Source organism: Lissotriton vulgaris, chromosome 7 (genome assembly GCF_964263255.1).
Source record: "Lissotriton vulgaris chromosome 7, aLisVul1.2, whole genome shotgun sequence".
NCBI classification, from domain to species: Eukaryota; Metazoa; Chordata; class Amphibia; order Caudata; family Salamandridae; genus Lissotriton; species Lissotriton vulgaris.
Genome location: NC_141695.1, coordinates 314,041,912 through 314,062,732, shown reverse-complemented (window position 1 = coordinate 314,062,732; position 20,821 = coordinate 314,041,912). Strand labels below are relative to the sequence as shown.

Genomic DNA, 20,821 nt, shown 5'->3' with positions numbered 1-20,821 from the left:
TGAGCTGTGTAAAACTAATAAGACTCTTAAACGTTCTAATCTGTTATTAGCTAATCCCCTCTTTTCTGGATTAGTTTCTAGCAAACTGAAACATGTTGCTGTTCTGCATAGTAGCCTAACCTTTATTCAACCGATTTCGTCACTTTCAATTCCCATTACCCCGCCTCTATCTATCACAACCGTAGCTAGATCTGAACCAGCAGAGCTCCAGCCTGTACTATATAGCATCACCTTTAGGGCATTTTCATCCATCATTCTTCTTTGTTCACTCCTCTTTTATCGTTCCTCATTTCTAATCCCTCACTCCTCATTCCTCACTCATTGTTTATCTCCATCCGTCACTGATCAGCCCTCCATCTCACAAAACAAGTGTTGATTAAAATGGACAAATTATGCTGTCTTAACACAGACCTGCATCTGGCCAATTTAGGACATACTCCAAATTATTCAACCCTCCTTCCTCTTCCCTCTTTCCTGCTTTGTCACACATTCTCTTCATTCCTCCCTCCACTAGTGATGAGCAGAAGTGTTGGTGTGATTAGTTGTGCCAACACAGATAAGAATGCCAGGTGGATTTTTTTTATATAAACAGAGAAACGAAACTAAAGAATTACATTGTTAGGTTTCATTGATTTCAGGACTTGCCTTCAGAAAGCATGCACACATTTGTTTTAAACACGGTACAAGCAACATTTGATAAAGCTGTAATACTGGAAGGCATTTGGCACAAACCAGCAGGAACTGGGTAAACGTATTCATGCCTATAGTCCTTTGAACTAAGTGATTTTGGTCTATGACTATGTTCATATGCACACATTTGTAGGTGCATTGCGTCACACATATACAACATTATTTTAAGGTTTAGAAGACACTTTTTACTATGGTCATCACCATTGTTTGTTTTGGCTAGACCTATCCATCAACAGTGTTTAAAATATAAGAATTTACATTGAGAGAAAAAAAAATCTGTACAGAAAATCAGAATTACATACCAGATACGATGCATCTAATCACAAAGGGTAAAAGAAAAAAATGTCTATTAAAATGAACAAATATCTGATAAATAATAAATGTATGAAGTATTTGTACAAATACAGCCATCAGTTGGAAGCAGCAATGTTTTTGAACATAGTAGACTGATGTATCTAAAACCCTCATAAACCTCTAAATCATAGTAAAAAATAATAATTGATCAGAGTGTACAAAACAATATTTATTCCGTGAACTGTCTGAGCAGTATTTATTGTACAGTAGTTCATTCTAATTTTCCAGGCCACTTAAAATCTGAGACGGATCTAACCACTAGCAGGTGAGTACTAGAACATGAAATTCTTAAGACAACCAAATGACCAGTAATACTCATATTCTAGAAAACCACAATAATCCATTCCATCCTGATTTTTGGATCGAACACCATGACGTGGGCCATCATTTCACTTTGATTATCACAGTAACAACATACTGCAACAACTCCATGTGATTAGCCTAATTGGCTGTAAACCTTGCTAGAGGTAAAATACCAAATCTGAAATTTCTGTACTGAATCTTAGCAAACCGTGGCTCTGCTGGGTCTAGATATTTTCCAAAGGAAGGAATATGTTTATTCAACAGAAAATATTTACTGAGACTGCTGTGTCTATTATTGCAGTGTAATCTGTTCTGTTCAGTAGTGGTCCATTAGAAGTCCTACTGCCATAGCTGTAGTTATGAGTTGAAGTTCACTCCAGTGGTTGAAAGAGAGCACACTCTACTATCATTTTGAGAAGTGACAATGCACGAAGAGTTTTATTAATTCTATGTCAGAACCGGATGTAAGGATTATGGTTTACTTTCTCCACTTTATGAACAAGCAGCCATTTTAAAGAACTGGTAAAAAACTAACATTTCCATAAATCATAGGGAATGGAATACAGTACGTAGATCATGTACAGAGTGGGAAATCACCAATCACAGGGCTTCAGACACCGCATAGTTCTCGGTCAGCCTCTACTCCCCCTCTTTTTTTGCGGCTTGCAGCCAGATAAGTGCCTTCCTTTTCTCTCAGGGAATGTTTTTGGTTTTAACTTATTTTGAGACTATTTTATTGACTTATTATCTCCGAGATAGCTGGTTGTTTATGTCACTCTTATGACTGTGTGCACCTACATTCAGATTTGTTGTATTGCCTTCAGTGACATTCGGCTCAGCCACCGAGCAGCGCCGCGTTGTAGCCTTGATCTGCCTCTCACCCCCGCTTGGGTCTGTACTCTGCCATTAGGCAGGAATTTTCTCTGTGCATGCCCCTTTCATCGCCCGTGCTCCTCGCGTCTGTAGTCAGCCATTGCTCACAAAGGGGTCAGTAATAGGCCGTTTTTTTGTTATATGCTCCTGGGAAATCTGTTCGGTTGGAATTTTTAAAATTCCAAGGGCCCACTTCTGTTAGGCAGACTGCCCATTAATATTTTTCTTGCACCTGGGCTGTGGGGTCCTGGGCAATAGCCCTATTTCAACGCAGTCTCTGCTTGCCGAAAGTGTAGGCTGACACCCAGTCCCCCATGTGCTGATATGTTGAACCCCGATGACATTCTACACCCTCGGTCATCGGACTGGGCCCCTTCAGAGAAAGTAGCCGAATATGTGGCCAGCCGTATTCGGCGACCGTTGGAAACGGGAGCTCGTAATTGCCTCCGGACGGAGTGCCCTCGTCTGTCCCTGGAGGGGAAGGTAGCGGCCACCCCAGATATAGATCCCCGCAAGGCCACCTTCTTACAGAAGTTTGTGAAGGACCCTAAAAAGGGTAAAGACGGGTCTTGGCGGGCTTGCCAAGATAAGCTGTTGGATGCTTTGGGCCCTGTCACAAAAATGTTAGACATGGCTGAGGAGGCGAAATCCTCAGATTCCATTATTTACCCTGATCACCTCTCCTCTTGGGCACAGAGGGTGGTGGTTTTCCTTAGAAATGCCAACTGCGCCCTGTCTACTGAGCGCCGAAGGTCTCTCCTCATTAACCCCATCGCTGCTCATGACGAGCTCAGCTCGTCATGCAGTACACTAGTCGTGTGCTTATGACGAGCTGAGCTCGTCATGAACAATGGGGATCATGCATATGCAGCACAGGAGGGGAAAACCTCTAGCAGCCAAGGTGTTAAGATATACCCCAAACTTGGGGACCTTGCCTATTCAGGAGCGGGCCCGTTTGCCCAGGGCAGCTTCTTTGGGGAACCTTTCATCAAGGAGCTGGGACGGTATGTTAACACTTTTACATCGTTAGACAAAGCCCAGTCTTTGATTAAGACAGTGTTTCACTCTCTGGTTTTCCACGGGGCCAGACGAGGTAGAGCCCGCTCCAACCAAGACCTCTACCAAGACCAGGCGAGATTTGGGAACTTCTACCCAACAAGAGGTCGGCGCGGCAAAGGTCAAGGCGACTGAGGCGGTGAAGCCTCCATCTCATCCGGTGTGTGTTCTCCCTTCTTCCCGTCTAAGTGTGGGGGGCCGTCTGGGGCGTTTTTTCCGGGTTTGGACTTCCATCACGGGGGATGCCTGGGTAATGCAGACTTAAAGATAAGACAGGAGTATAACCCATAGACCAAGTCAGGACTGGGTAGGCAAGGTACAACTAGAACACAATGTCCTGAAAGGTGAAAGTCAATAGACAATTATACATAGCATGCACATAGCATTACTTGGGTGGGCAAGAAGGAGATTACTCATTTTTTTATGTCAAAAGGTAATTATTCATCTTTATGTGGTAACATTCATTTCAAGGTCGGATATACACAGTTAGGAACAGCACTGCATAGAATGTATTGACAACCACATGGAACTTGGTGCAACAAACGTGAATAAATAGTGCAGGTGGCGACGCAAGTGAAAGAAAAACAGCGTAGTCGGCGCACTGTGCATAAGGTGCAGACAATTTACAGTGAGTGGCTAGAACGGCGCATGTGACATTGTGATATCACAGTGGGCACAATTAATTTTGGTTCAAGTCTAAAGCCACTAAGGAGAAGTGAGCCTATTAGTCAGGCTGTTGGGTCGACAGCGTTTCGATCCAGAGCATTTCGGATCCTCATCAGGACTGGTTGTCTGATTTAGGAAGTGCTTCGAAGGATCCTGGAGGATTTGAATCCTTGTAACCAAGTAGAATGGGAAGGCTTGAGGCAGCTTGGTAGGTTACCGATTGATTGGTGTCTTCGCTGCTGGGTAGAGCTCGCTGCAAAATTCAGCGTTCGTGTCGGCCCTGTGAGTAAGCCGTACTTCGGTAAGTATATGCCGGGGAGGTCAGTATTGCAGCGGGCCGTGTCAATCAGCCGTGCTGTATGGGCGCTGATTAGATCATCGCGTCCGTCCGCATTTCCGCGAAGGCAGTTCGAAGCACTTCCTAAATCAACCAGTCCTGATGAGGGTCCGAAATGCTCAGCATCTTAGAAAAAGGGTCCGAAATGCTCAGCATCTTAGAAAAAGGGGCTATTGCGGAAACTTTCCCTCATCCCAGAGGTTTTAACAGCAACATATTCCTGGTGGACAAACCAGATGAGTGCCTCGACCTCAAAGACGCCCATTTGGCAATTCCCATTTTTCCGCCTCACAGGCGTTTCCTTCACTTTTTTGGAAGGACAAGGCCTTCGAGTTCACCCTCTTTGGTTCGGCCTGTCGTCTGCCCCTTGGTGCTTCACCAAGGTACTCTGGCAGGTCATGGAACGCCTTTGGGCGTCGGGGAGTTCGACTCATCGTCTACCTCGACGATATTCTTCTGATGGCGCAGTGCCCCAGAACTTTGGCGGTTCAACTCCAGTCAGCAGTGAACCTCCTGCAGGGTTTGGGCTTTGTGATCAACGAAACCAAGTCCGCCTTGGTGCCTGCGCAGAAGGTCATCTTTTTAGGTTTCCTGATCGACTCTGTAGCATTCTCCCTCAGCCTTCCCTCCCGCAAGTTGATGAAAATTCATCACGAGAGCCGGAGGACTCTGACTCAGTCACAAACCTCCCTCAGGCAGCTGGCCTGCATTGTCGGGCTGCTCTCAGCCTTAATCCAAGCCATCTTCCGGGGCCACTTGCACTACTGGGCCCTCCAGCGCCTCAAAGCAATGCATCTTCAGAAACAAAATGTTCAAACACTGAAAGTAACAGGAGCCGCCGCAAACGCAGACAAAGCAACAAGAGGGCGCGGAAACTGGCAGCAGAAAAGACGCAATCGGAACAAGTAAAAAAAGAACACCAATACTGACCAAACAATCGTGAATCTTACTAAAATTGAGCTCAATGAGGCAGAGAAGCAACTATTAGCCCTGGGCTTAAGTTACTGTCCCGAAAGTAACTTCGACTTTGTCAAAACAAGAGTAGATGTGTACAAATTCATCAGAAAATTAAAATTGACTAAATATTTTGCTATCAAAAAACCTGACATAACTGAACAACGTAAGACACCACAACTGAATCAGGAAACGGTGGGCCTTGCAGTAAGAGAAATTCCCTTGCTAAGGAAATTACGCAACTTGAGAACTGAAGAATCAAATGAAATGACCCCCAACACGCAAGATCTCCTACAAGAAGAAAATATCTCAGGAGGAGAGGGGGGTAACAGTCCTTTCAAAGCGCCGTCAACGTTCGTCCCAATAATGTCCAGGGACGCAGTGGATGTCTTTCATGACAGGGTAGTGGATGAATTAAAATCTCTCTATAAAAAAACGTGCACAAGTAAATTTAAAACTGGAAACAAAGAGAAACAATACTTTCAATTGATGACCAAACTAAAGAACAATGACTCGATAGTGATAAACCCGGCAGACAAAGGGGGCAATATTGTCCTGTGGGACAAAAAAAATGTACAGAGAGGAAGGTTTTAGGCACCTAAATGATATAGAATGTTACGAAATCTCTAATGGAGCAGCAGTCCACAAAGCGAATGAACAATATAAAAAAGATCTAAATAAATGGACACGGGAAGGTTTAATTACCAAGGATGAAAATAAGTTCTTATTGAATATTCACCCTAAGTTGCCAACATTCTATCTCATCCCCAAAGTTCACAAGGGAACCGATCCACTACAAGGGAGACCTATCATTTCGGCCCAGAACAAGGAGGAGATTTTAAATATGAGACTCGCTTATAAGAAAACAGTAAAGGAAAAGAAGGGCAGATCTATAGAAGGAACAGTGGGCAAATTGGAAACAGGCCGCTGAAACAATAAACGTTACTTATTTTGGGAAAACAATCAACCAGCCCTTTAAAAAAAATTATCAGCTCCCCAGGTAGAGGCACCAGTCTAATAGCTCGACTGGTTGAGCCACTATGGAGGAAATTTTTAACACAGAAAATCATGGCCTGGATGTTACACCTGGAGCAATATGCTAAGTAGGACCATCACATCTAAAACCCAATAGTTTAGAAGAGGTTACTACCTCCTCCTTCGAAAAGTTTGCTGCTGCAAAGGCATCAGGCCCTGATGGGGTCCCAGCGACACATTTAAATCATGCAGTAACCTATGGGCACCTATACTGACGAATGTGTGCAACCCGGCAGCCAGAAGATATCTGCCCTTATCTTGGACAGAAAACATCATATTCCCAATCTTTAAAAAAGGAGGAGAGGTGGCAATACACAGTATTATCGCCCAATATTCCTCCTAGACTCCACAGCTAAATTAAAGGGCAGAGTCCTACCAGACAAGCTGGAATCCTAAGTGGTAGACAACCATATTCTAACAGTTGTCCAATATAGTTTTAGATGGGATGCGGGCACTATTGAGCAATGTATCAATCTCCATCTTCTCATCATCAAATACACCCTGACGAAAGAGGGTCACATCCACCTATGTTTTGCTGATATGAGCAGCGCGTTTGATCTTATAATCACACCAAGCTGTGGCAGACGCTGGCTAATATGGGGGCCCCTATTGAGATTGTGACTTTTTTGTCACAGCTACATGCACAGCTAACATCAAGGGTGTGATGTGGGTAAAGGGGAGCAGTAACACCCCGTTTTAAAATCACCTGAGGAATCCAGTAACGTGCGGCCTTGCCCCCCTTTGTTTCACATTATATATTAACGGGGTACATTAGTTCTTGAAGAAGATCAATGCAGACGCCTCAAAAGTCGGTCAAAGTCTAACACCAGTACTCCTATACTCAAGATAATGCTGCCTTGGTCTCTAGCACCAGTAATGGCCTCCAGATCTTGATCGACGGTTTCACCACGTATATAGAGGACAAGGATTTGAAAATCAATTTAAAGAAAACATTTACCATGATGTGCAAGAAAGGGAGACCCAAAAAAAACTCATATCAAGGGAGTAGCATTTGTTGCAACAGAAAGTTTTACATATCTAGATGTGAATTTTTCAAGCAATGGCCGATGTGGGACACATGCGGAAACATCAAAACTGAAATGCATTAGATCCTAAGAATCCCTTTTAGGTTTGCATCTTAAATTTAAAACAAGCCCAATAGAGAGCTGCTGATCATATACAGAAGTAAATGTATTTCGTGTGCCAATTACGAAGCATCTCTGTGGGGTCTGATAAACTGTAAATTGTTGCTGATCCAGGAAAATCTTTTCCTATGTAGATTATAAGCAGTGCCCTGTTCAACCTCCTATTATATAGCCCTCACTAGAAATTAGGGGTCCCCTAATTAGAGGATGGCTTAAAGACAAGTCCCATCATACTTTATGAAGTAAAGATGCCACTAAATTCACCAAAGAGATAACAGACTTTCTTACTTTGGAACATAGACCAAGAATACCATGGATGGCCTGTGTAAAAAGCCTGCTAACAGCTATAGGCTATAGGATATAGGGACAATAGAGGGTGTTTTAAACCAACTGTGTCAATGTACCTCTCAGGTCCCATACAACCAAGTTCCTATAGCTACCTTATCCTAGTATCAAACAACCAACACAGATTCTACTTAACTGGACTGCAAATATGCTCACTGCAATTTTTGGTTGCTTTTCCCGAGATGGGCTTTTGTTCCCAAACTCCCATGCAATGGCAAGTCCAACCAGTCCACAATGCAGTTTACACTTTTTTGTATTTTTATAGGGAGGGATCTGAGGAGGCAAATACTGCAGCCACTATTTTTGAAAGGGAAAAGCATATATCATAAAGTTGCTTTTAATTTTATATGTAAACTTGAAAATTTTAAGGTATGCTATTGAGTCTCTGTCAACGTTTCTTATGCCTTCCAAAGAAGGAAACAACTCCTACACTTGGATATTTTAAGGTATGAAAATGAGTAGCCAAGGATTTTTTGCGCTCAATGTCGCTAATGGTGTGGAATTTAATAAAATATCTACCTGTCCAAAGGACAGCTTGCTTCATAAATCTACTTGTCCTATAAAAAAATCTACTTGTCCATTTGGTGCTGTGCAATGCAGTGACAAATTATGGCAACAATTAAGAGCTCCGATTATGAAGGTTCTCTGATTATGCTAGGGCTAATAGCATAGTAGGGCTTGAATACTAGCAATTTCTTTATTTTACCACCTTTCCGCAGATCTACATACTGGGGTTGGAGAAAGCAGTAAGCAATAGTTCCAGGGATGAAATGCCCTTTTGAGTCTGTGTGATGCTAACTTGCATATTTGTAAGGTTTTTCCACCAACTCTTCTCTAATATTTTTTCATACTGAGAAAGGATTGGGCATTTACTTCCTACAAGGGCAGAAGTAAAACTTCTTCCAGGGTTGGGAAAAAAGTAAGCTTGTACATGCTCAACATATTTTCGCATGAGCATTTGCTCACGCTTAAATACAGTCCACAAATATTTTCTAGGAGTACGATTTCATTGTCTACTTCTGTAAATTCTAAAGTACCATATTATATAGAAATACCCAATCCTCCCCCCCAGTAACTCACCCCGCGGGAATCACGCACAGTCATGGAGACCCAAGAAAAGGACACAAAAGAGCCATAGAAACAAGTAACTATCTAATAGACCCTAATCCACCCACCCCACCCTGCACCCCTGCAGAAGGCTATGGCCTACCCCCCCCCCAGCAGCGTGCCTGTCGCCCTAAACATGAACCCGAAATATAGAATGAGACAATATAGGGAAAAAGAAAGGAAAAAAAAGGGAAAAAAGAAAGCCAGGGGAGAGGATACCATGTAACAGGGCGCACGGCCCCCACCCCCCGCCCATACAAACAATTAGCGCGGCCCAAAACGAAACTGGCAAGTTTTCAGGTAGCCATACATATTAAGGATTCAACAAATTATCACAATTTGGGGCAGTCCATAACTCCGTGCACCGAACAGCAGTCCTCCGGATTAAGAACCGGGCTCACCCCAGTCCTTTCTTAGCTATCGCCACAATGTATGTCGATGTAGTGGGCATAAAACAAAGCGGTGAGAAAAGGTTGTGAAGCAACCCATGGGATCTCCTCCGCCGATGGTAATGCAAAAGCTGTTTACGGCAGTCATGTACACCAGTGTCAATGATCACCAGCAATTCCTCCCGCTTGCGTATCGAGGCATCGCTACCCCCACCAGGTAGCGGGGAACAGTCAGCAACCACCTCGGGCCCATCCTCATCTCTGAGGGACGGCCCGGGAGCAATGGCGGTCACCACATTGTCTTGTACACAAGGATCCCGGGCCAAGGTCACCTGCCAAATCTTCAGCGCTCGTAGGACGTCGCCAATCGTGGGTTCGCGCTCCCCAGTGCAGGCCCCAGCACAGTACAGAGGCACAGCATCGGCATCCCGGGGCGTTCCACAGCATACGGCATCAGCCGCCATTTTGTGAGTACAGCGCCGTCCCTTCGAAACCAACTCCTGGGGTGGGCTCACCAGCAGGGCCCCGCGGGATCCCCCTCAGGCACACAAACAGCACCCGCGGTGCAGAAATGAGAACCACCAAAAGAGGGGGACCCGCCAGCGCCACCGCTCCGCTGGAGTCACTCTCCGCCACCGAGCGATGAAGTTCGGAATGGCCGGGCAAGGCAACAAAGGGGGGAGCCACCAACACGGCAGCCCCCACACACAACTTGCCGCACCTCACCTCTGGAACACCGGACGGTAGTCCCAGGCGCGTTCAGTTGCCTCCAGCCTTCTCGCACAACGGCATCTGCCGGCCTCCATCCTCCACCCGAGGCCGCCACCGACACCGTCTCGCCGGCCACTCGCTGAAGGCAAGGCCCCAGTCTCCACACCACGGAGGCCGCACTTCCTGGGAGGACGCCGCTGCGGACCCACTGAACGCCGGATCCACCAGGACGGATGGTAAGTGTCAGCAAACCTTCGTCTGTAAAATGTTATCCTTTTTGGGCAGGATGGGCGACAGGATAGTTGAGTTTGGGCAGGGAGGCCGGCAGAGCCGAGCTACTGTGCGGCCATCACGATGTCGAGCTTGGCTCCTCCCCCCTTCCTTTTTTAGAGATATTTAAGGGAGCACCAGCTAAGCCTGTGGTTTCCAACCTTTTCTATGCCCCGCACCCCAAGGAAATGTTTAAGGCTCACACCCCCAACAAAAGTAATATCACATTTGAAGATGCAAATATAAATATACTTTCCCTCTTTGTCGCACCCCCTGAAGTGCTATCTCGCACCACCTGGGTGTGCAGCTACCCCAGGATGGGAACCCCTGAGCTAAGCAGCGAAGAGTGTGCTCTTAACCCCTTGGCCGCGGTGGAATTACCGCTGCAGCGCTATGGGGGTCCTCACGGCGATGCATGCTCGTGACGGAACCACTCCGTCACGAGCACGCTGTGTTTGTGATTGAGTGGTTCCGTCACGGCCCCGTACACTCAATAGAACGCCTGCGCAGGCACGGAATTCCTGCAGCGTGTGCGGGGCGGCCGCACCGTGGCGGAACCACTCCGTCACCAGCACAGCGCGTTCGTGACGGAGTGGATCCGTCACGAGCATGATAGAGGTTAAAAGACAGTTATAAAAAAAATTGCATTATGAATAGTCTGGGTATTACTAAAATCTGTTTTTATCTTAAACCTTTTTGCTCATTTTGTGAGTAATGCAAGTTTAAAATAATGACCTACATGTTCATAGTGCTTTCTGTCACCGACTGGGACATTGTAGCACTAAATATACAAATGCCACTACTTTCCCCAGCACCAATCAGGATTCAATTATGTGGCTCTCTGGTACAATGCATTAACTAATAGAGGTTTCATAATGTCTGATAGGGCATTTCCTACTGATTAACAACTTGCATGTAATTTTCAATTAAGATGGTGTTATTTTTTTTTATGTGTAGTTACCTGAAGAGGAAAGGCCGAAAAAAGTTACAGAATATTTTGGGCCTCAGTTACAATGGTTTGGCGTAGGACAGTGCTGCAAGTGTATTTGCTGTGCTGCCCTACGCCAAATCCAAAGAGCGGGAATGCACCATTGTTACAAGATACGGTACATTCCTATCCTTTAAGCTGGCGCAAAATATGGTGCCTATGTTGGCATTCTTGCATCATGGTGCAAAGGTTTCTGCATTGTTGGCAGGATTGTGTTTGTGCAGGAAGGCACACCTTCCTGCACAAAAACAACCCATGGAGGCGTTTTCCTCTTTCTATGTATGCAGTGCACATAAAAAGAGGAAAAAACTATGACAAATAAACAGATTTTTCCTTGTTAGGCCTGACCTGGGAAAGTGTATAGTTTTGAACCATACCCTGATCCTTACAAATCTGGGAACGAGTCAAAATTCATGGGTGTTGCGTGAAAACACCCACTGCAGCGCCCATGGAACGCCTCCATGATTCTGTATAGGGCAACGCAGCAACTTGTGCTGCAATTCCTGACATCAACCATATCTACAAGGTCATGAAAAGCTTTGCAAAACAGATTTGCATGGCTTCGTAGATATTGGTCTGCACTCAGCGCCGCCGGAGCATCATGAAAAGTGGCGCAAATGGCTTGTACATAAGTCCCTTGTGTCACTCCTTTAACCACGCCCCCACACTCACTCACACCGCCCCTACTGCGCTCAGCTTTAGAGTTCATATACTTTTTAATGCAGTTCGCCCAGAGGGTAAACCATAGGAAAACAGGGGGCAGAAAGAGACATAGGTGAAAAACAGACAGACAGACGGCAGAGAAATAGTGAGGCAAAAGCAGGCCCTTGGATGGCAGAGATAGAGACTAGGATACATGCAGGTTAACAGAGGCAGAGCAAGGCACTGGGGAATAATATGGCACACTGAGAATGGAGACACACAGTGGGCTACACGATAAGGAAATGGGGACACAGAAAAACAAAGGTGGAAAGGACAGGTGGAAAGGAGGTGGCAGAGTACATGGATGGCAGAGAAAGACAATGTGCTAAGTGCAGGTACATTGTGGGACGCACCAGGGACGTGGGTAAATTCAGGTACATTGAGTATAGACAGACAGACAGAAGGCGGAGGGGAAAGGAAGTTGGGCAGACCCAGGGATGAAAAGACAAGCAAACAGGTGGTAGAGAAATATACACAGTGACATGCAGGCACTCTGAGGGCACACAGACACTGAAGCAAATGCAGGTAACACTGCGTCGAGCAGATTCAGACACACTGAAAACCGAGGCTGACATACACTACATATACGTTAAACAACATGCAAATCCGGGAGAGACACGGGGGTAACTGTAGGCAGAGGTGGTATCTGTATATGTTTAGCGCACTATCCCCGGAAGGGAATCCTGGAGCTGGATAGAAGACCAACAGGAGGCAGAGCAAGGCACTAACTAGGGTGCACGTGAGACAAACCATGGGCAGCATCAGACACTACTACGGCACGAGAACAGTGACGCAGACACATACGTTAGTAAATGACAGGCCCACGGGCAGGAGTGGTGGATACCAGATCTTCAGACAGACACAAGGCTGGAAGAAGTGTTAGAGACAGGCAATGTGGCCAGTCAGAGCACACAGGGATAAGTGACAGTCACTGGAGATATGCGAGGATACACGGGGCACTGACAGGACCGCCTCACGCTTTCCTCCAAATCATGCAGAGCTTCACTCTCAGTTCCACTGCCCATCTTCTTCCTCATACACCCCGAGGCAGCTTCCTATATTTACCACACACAGCACCAGCCCGCCCCCTCCTTATCTTCCTCACACTGAGACTTGCTCCTCTTCCCGATAGACACTCTAACTCTTCCCTCCTTCGTCGCAGACTAGGACTCCCTCCTTCATACTCCTTCCTCCTTTGTTTCACTCGCACCTTTGCCCCCCACACGGCCCCTACCTCTCCTCCCTCCAGAGCCGCCTCCTACCTCGGTGTTGTACTCCAGCAGGGCCTTCTGCACCAGCTCCTGGTCACCCGACTCCAGCTGGTCCAGGATGAGTCCCAGGTCCATCATGGGATGAGGGTCAGGGGTCCTCGGGTGAACGGTGTGCCCGGTGGCGGCGGAGGGCAGGGAGCACGGGGCTGTTCAGAGGCTGTGCCCGAGCTCAGCTACTGCAGCCGCCCTGTTCAGAGCTCATTCACTTACAGTGCGTGACGTCAGAGGGGGAGGAGGGGGGACGAGGGGGCGGTGAAGGGGAAGTGAGAGAGGCGGGAACGGGGCGGGGCGAGATTAGGAAGGCTCACAGAGAGCAGAGAGGGCGACCACCTTCGGGAGGCGGAGCAGGAGTTTATTATATAGTATTCTACAACCAGAGGGAGGAGGAAGACTGACATTCAACCGGTTGCAATGTGCTTGATCGGCGTGAGTATTCAGATACATATTTCTAATGTAAATACAAGGGATGGATAACGATTCAGTGGTGACGATAAGAGCTGACTGTAGCAAAAGAGCGGCAAGCAGGTAAAAGTGGGTAAGAAAAAAATGTGCTCCTTTATTCTCTTCAAATGGAGACCGTTATTTAGAAAGCAACGGTCGGAAACCCACACAAACATTCTCAACATTCTAAGCACTACCAAGTGGCAGCGGGGAAAGGGTGTTGGAGGTATAGTGCTTAATTTATAATAATAAAAAAAAGTAGGGGCCAGGGCCCTTCTCGGGAGGCCACTGCAGCCTGCACGACCCACTGCCCCCTGCCAACGCTGCCAATGACAGTACCAACACAACTACTAGCTTGTGTGACAATTCAGACTATTACAGGCCACCCACGGCTATAATAATGGGGTGAGCGACAGGTATTTTTTTAATGTATACTGATTAATTATACACTGTGGGTGTGCTAATTTCAAAATTAGACAGTGTCACAATGTGGCGGACTGTCAATAGAGCCGGTGCTGACAATTAAGTGCTGGTGCCGAGCACCGGAAACCACCTGCACAACTAAGCACTGGTGGGAGGGATATAGGAAAAGAAGGAGGGGAGGGCAGGAGATGCAAGGGACATGGCAGCAATGGAACACACATACATTTAGTAGTTATGGAGTGCACACACGTATTACACATCCTTCTTCATGAATGAATAAAGCACGATAATTGTGGAGTAATCTCCAAAAAGTATACATTATGTTCCTCACTGGACCCGTCCACTTTTAAACTCCCAGTTAAAGGCGGAGTCATGTTATTTGGACATTTAGTCACTCTTTTAAGACATTTGCCACCCTGAGGGATGATACTGCTTTTGTTCAGGCCTGTAAACAGAAGTTTATGGTTTGGAGGGCATAGCCCACACTAATGATCCAGCATTAAAGCTGTATACTGAACGTATATTTTCCCCCAAATATTTGTATGGTAAAGTATGCAAGGTGTTTAATGCACACAATGCTTTGGGGTACTTTTTCATTATCGGCTTGAAAGCATACCAAATAAGCTTTCCACAATCCAACTTTTAATTCCATCAATTCGATTTGATTCAAAGGAAGAGGGTGTAAAGTTGTACAGTTGGGTGACTTGCACCTGTGTGCATTTTCTAAACTGTCCAAGCATTGAGAAATGCAAAGCTTGCAAAGTTGTATTTGAAATAAAATAAGCTGCCCTCTGCTGGGAGCCCTTCCTCCCATGATTCTTTTCCTGAGGTTGTCAATGCTCAGCCTCCACCCTAAACATCCTACCTAGGACATTCTGCATTAGGAAATCATCACTCCTGTGGAGATTAATCTTACTTCGGGCAAAGCTAGGAGGCTTAATATGTCTCTGTGAAGGGTAACGTTTCTTAAATCAACCTAAAGTGGCCAAAAATAGGAAACCTCATCTGTTTCGTAAGCAGGGAAGTTTCAGAATTTTGCCCAGGATCGTCAGTAAAGTTGACATTTTACTCACCACTAATTTAAAATACATTTACATGTAGTTTGGACACTATTCATCATTAATATTTTGGGAACCATAGGTTTGGCTTCAGCTGTAACTAGCCAAACCTCAGTCTGGCCGTTTGAGAAATTACTATTATGTCCAATTAGGATGGGTAGACATATTGGGGCCCATTAGGATGTCTGGCGGATCGCCACCGCCATGTGGGCGCTGGCGATCCGCCCAACATTCTTGTCCGCCTGCCACCCATTTCCCCCCGCCATATTACTAAGGCGGGGGGACCGCGGCGGACGGAAACACCGTCTGCCGCTTTTCCGCCCCGGTCGCTTTGCGTACCATATGGTTCATATGGTGGCGGTGTCTATCAGACACCGCCAGCTATATTATGATGGGCTAAATCAGATGGCCCCCATGGGGAAGGCGAAGTGGGGGGTGAACATGGGGGGTATCTGTGGTACCCCCCTGAATTTGCATACACAATGCGCTTTGTGTATGCAAATGCATTCATAACATTGCGTGGGTGCTGGTGTGAACACCGCCTGCCGCAATGTTATGAATCCATGATGGGCCTGCCAGTGTGGCGGGCTCATCATAATGGGCATGGCGGGACCCCCGCTCAGATCGCGGGCTGTCCCGTTTTCCGCGAGCCCGCCCGCCATCCTAATGGGGGCCATAGTCATTTGTTAGGTCTCGCCTAGCGACGCAGCGCGCAGAGCTGGCGCTAGCGGGATCTGTTGTTGTCGACTTGGCTTTGGAAGGGGGACAGGACATGTGCACACGTACAAAGGACTGCAGTTGTGCACGCGTACGGCGACGTTACCACAAGTTGCAGGACCCCAGATGTGCACGCGCCAACTTGCGACGTGTTACCATGCCTCATGCTTTCTCACAGCATCTGTTTGAGCTTGCGTCCAGACAATGTGCACGCTCACACGTGACATCTCTTTCAGCTTGCACGCTCACACGTGGCGTCTCTTTCAGCTTGCGCTGCTGCGGGGGCCCAGCATTGGTGCCGTGACTCTCCTGTTCTGCGCAACAGGGGACAGAAAATGCAGGTTAGTAAAGCGCAGCGGCGCGTTACAAAATGGGCCTTAGAAGTTTCCTGTCTCGAGGAGCTCCTGGGAGGGGTTCATGATGCAGACAGCAGGAGGGCTGCAGATGTGCACCCGCCAATTTGCGACGCGTTACCACGCATCGTGCTTCCTCACAGTGTCTGTTTGAGCTTGTTCCCTTACTGTCTCATAGGTTTCATTCTCTTCCGGTTCTGGATACTGGGGTGTGTGCCTCAGTCAGAGGCCTGTGCAGACACAAGGCTTTGCTTTCTGATAATATGTAATCATGTGCACTTTGCCCAGACCCAAGAAAGACGCAGAATCTGGATTAAACAATGTAGCGCCGTGAAAACTCGACCCTTGAACACCGGGTTCCTACAAGGGGTGCACATGTGTCAGCAGGTGCAGAGACCCTCTGGGCTGCCTCTTATCTACTATGAGGGATGAATGTCCGCCTTTGCTTCTGTGCTGTCAGTTCAGCAATCACCGTCTCGCGCCCCTCGCATTAATAAAACAAGCATTTGCAATGCAAACGGTCTCGCAGTTACACGAGTTAAAGCTATTGGCATTGTAAATGACAATGCCTTTTATTTATGTTTTTAAAACGGAAACAAAAATAAAAGGCATTGTTATTTGGAATATCAATAGCTCAAACTCGCGTAAATGCGAGACCTATTGCATTGCAAATGCTTGTTTTTTACTATTGTCACCACCAATTAAACCCTGGTGGTGAAGGACAGCAAAAAATAAATAATTCCCCCTTCACCAAAGAACATTGCTCAAATGACGAGCGGGGGCATTTTCTTTTCCTGTCTTGGGATTTTCTTTCTTTTTTCTTCAAAAAAAGAAAACTGTTTGGTGCAGGGCTACGCTGTGACGGTGGTTCCTGCCAATGTGGGTGGTTAGGGCTACTCCATGGAATGCGCTACCGCTGACCCCCCCCATCATTTTATTCATTTAGTTTCAATCTAGATCCTACAGGTAGCTCTACCCCCTCCCAGACTTATGACGTGAAGCCGATAATCACTTCACGTAAGCGCCAAGTTTTTCATGCTGTGACAATTTTCTAATATACAAACTCCGAAGCACATTAGTGGAGATCTAGCGCTTCGGCACGATTACATCACTGAGCAATTGAAATGTCAATGTACAAACTAGCAAATGCTTGAATCACGCTATAATTCAAAGGTGCCACATAGTTACTGGTAGTCACCCGTAACTAGGACCCCTCTGTCAGCACAATTATACGGAGTGGCAGTATGTTTGACACAAGTGCCTGAGTTATGGGTACAAGTGGTTTGACTTACACAATGAACCTAGATCACTTACAGCACGAGGTTGCCAAGCACTTTAGACCTCTGGGTTATCCAATGAAAGATACCACTTATTCCACGTAGTAGTCATGTATTTTTCATGTATGTTCTTTCTCTTTCAGAGTCCTGTGGCTTTTGGAAATCACCTTTTATATCAAATCGGACAAGCCTCCTCTGTTTTTAACAATTACTGGTTTTCCACCATTAAAATCACTTTTGGATACAACCAGTCATCTTTTAAACTGCATCACCCTTACACTGACACTGTCCCGAAAAACCCCGCTCTGTTGTAATTCAGGCGTCGTAGCACACCAGGGGGACACTCGGTCCTTCTGGTGGGAAACCAATGATGAAGCATGTCACCAACTAGGTTGGTGAGTGAGGGTTCTTTTAAATAAAGAGATTTTTCCTCTTGCTGTCTTGTAGTTTTTCACTCACTGTTCTTCTCATTTTCCCTCTGTTGTTATTAAGTACATGTTTCACACAAAAAAATTAATTCCTAAAAGAAGAGCATGTCAGTAGACGACAGGCATGCCAAAAAGTAGCATCTTTTTGGATCTGGTAATAAGTATGAGCACAGACAGGATAAAAACTAAAGTCCATAAGAAAAGTACAGACAAGAATAGTCTACTGCTCTTTGAAAGCTTTCATCCTAAATCACTGCGACAAAATCTCCTGGTGAGTCAATTCCTCAGAATTCGAAGGAACTGCTCAAACATCGAAACTTATGATGAACAGGCTGAGGTATTGGAGAATGAACTGTCAACACATCATTATCCGAGGAAAATGATCAGAAAGGCAAGGAAAAGAGCCAGGAACAACAATCTGGAAGCTCTACTTGAGACACAGGAAAAGAAGGAGAACGAGAGAACAGTATGTGTCACCACATACACTCCAATATCCAATATAGTACAGAACATCGAACAAAAACATTGATACATCCTCGATGGGGCAAAAAAGCATTGGGTACCGCCCCTCTTTGCTTTCAAGCGGAACAGAAGTATACGTGATAAACTAATCCACGACGGGAAACCACCACCAAAGACCCAAGAACAAACCACATTATGTGGCAATCAACGACCAGTAGGACACTACCCTTGTGGGGGATGCATAGCATGCCCCTTCACCAGCATAACCAAAGAGGTAGATATAAAAACCAACAGACCATGGGTTCTAAAAAACTATAGCAACTGCAATACTGAGAACGTCATCTATCTGCTCACATGACCCTGCAAACTCATGTGCGTGGGTATGACTACGAGAAAGATTAAGGTCCGCATTAACGAGCACATGAGCACTATCAGGTGCAAATTAACTAACACTACATTGACAAGACACTACCTAGATCACAAGCACAAAGACATAGATCTATCTGAGGTAGGTAGTACTTGAGAGGTGAACAACCTTTACAACGAAACTTTTACCACGCAGTGCCTTTACAACGCGGTATTTACAACGCAAACCATTACAACGCATTGCGCTGGGGGGTGCTCTAGGATAGGGAATAAGTTTAATTTACTATCCAACACCTTCCCTAGTGTCCACGGGGACTGGTGTTGGAATAGTAAATTAAACTTTTCACTATCCAGCACCTCTAAGCGCTATGCGTTGTAAAGGTTTGCGATGTTAAAACCGCGTTGTAAAGGCATGCGTGGTAAAAGCATGCATTGTAACGTCATACATCCTACTTGAGGTCATTAGAAGAGCAAGCCCAGACATCCAGAAAATTCTCAACACCAGAGAACGATGGGTTTACCGTCTACATACATGGGTTTACCGTCTACATACTTGGGACACGGGTTTGAAAGACGAAATACCATGGTTACAGATTGGGAAATAAGATCTAGAACCCACTCAAGCCCATTCAGAATTAGCTTTTACCCACCATCTTATTTTGGCACCCATCTAGATTTCCCATATTTAAATATGTGGACCCTGTCATCTCAAATTAAATGTACAACTCACAGAAATACATTTGGTGATATTCTTACAGCGAATCTTAAATTAGAAACCCCTACACTTGGTTTGCGTTTTTCCCAGTAAGTGCCGCCAATTCTATATAAAAAGTTTCCAGAACGCATGCGGCACGTTAAGAACCCAAATAAATCACCCCCCCCCCCTTTTTTCCAGCGGTTTTTAAAAATGTGTTTTTGATCCCGGGACCAATCCCAGAATCTCCCCTACTCGAATCGGGGTTTGCAAATGGAGAAGAACCGGGGAGTTAAGTTGGACACCGGTTTAGCGATAAAGACCCAAGTCCAAACTGTTGCTCGCACTTGTTTTTGGATTGATAAGAATGGTAAAAAACTTTCTTCCTCTACTTCCGGTGGAATCTCGTAAGACCGTAGTGCAGCCCTAATTGCATCTAGGTTGGATCAAGTAAATATCTTGTATCTGGGGCTACCAGAATATCTGCTCAATTGGCAGCAGGTTGTCCAGAATGCAGCAGCCAGAGCTATTCTTATGGTAAATCCCAGAATGCACATGTCACCCCACATGAAGGCATTGCACTGGCTCCCGGTGAGAAAGAGGATCCAATTTAAGGCCTTAGTGCTTGCTTACCGAGCTTTTCATGATATGGGTGCTGTTTACCTGAGAAGTAGGATCCAGCTCTATCAGCCTCAACTGCTCTTAAGGTCTCTGGACAGTCCCTTATGTTGATTCCCAAGTTTACTTGATCCCAGATAGCGGGACGTTCCTTTCAGGTTCTAGCAGCACGCCTGTGGATCGACTTGCCTCTACATCTCAGACTGGCTCAGGACTTTCTTTAGGAAACAACTTAAAACATGGTTCTTCCAACAATAACACTATGGTTGGTGGGGAGGAGTTCTTCTGTTACAGTTTTGGTGGTCAGCGCCGGGACACTCTATGTGAGTATCCGCGCACTTTATAAATACCCACTTTCATTCAATTTCAGATGCATGGCTACGTAGTGTTTATTCCAGCACGTCTACTCACAAAGCATTCAGAGTATTATGGTGAGTGTGGTCGCGCACACGTACTCCTACGCGGCACCACGCACACTCCTGTCTGACGATCGATCCAGGCCTAGTGAGGCTGCTCTCACTGAGACACTGGGAATCTCCAGGTATTTGGACACAGCGCAGACTACTCCACTTGCCGGCTGACGCGAAGATCAGGTACTCCGCAGATGGGCATCAAGGGCCCGGTTCAAACACCGGATACCTTTTAATTGCCAATTATGGGCACACGTTCATCTAATTCAAAGCGGTTCCTTATTTAGTGCACTATTTAAAGCCTGAATTTCACATTGCTCATTCTACCTTATGATGAAGACCAGACACATCTAGGACCACGGCGAGAGATGCACCTTG

General features: G+C 46.0%; 1 protein-coding gene across 1 annotated transcript in view; it reads right to left on the bottom strand.

The window, feature by feature from the left end:
- The window catches only part of LOC147701456 (chaperone Ric-8A), a 348,728-nt gene extending 335,320 nt beyond the window's left edge, over positions 1 to 13,408 (bottom strand). Inside the window, exon 1 of the mRNA XM_086930133.1 lies at positions 13,188 to 13,408. Coding sequence (XP_086786259.1) covers positions 13,188 to 13,274 — 87 coding nt within the window. The 5' untranslated portion in view covers positions 13,275 to 13,408. The remainder of the gene's footprint in view (positions 1 to 13,187) is intronic.
- Between the last annotated feature and the right edge of the window lie 7,413 nt (positions 13,409 to 20,821).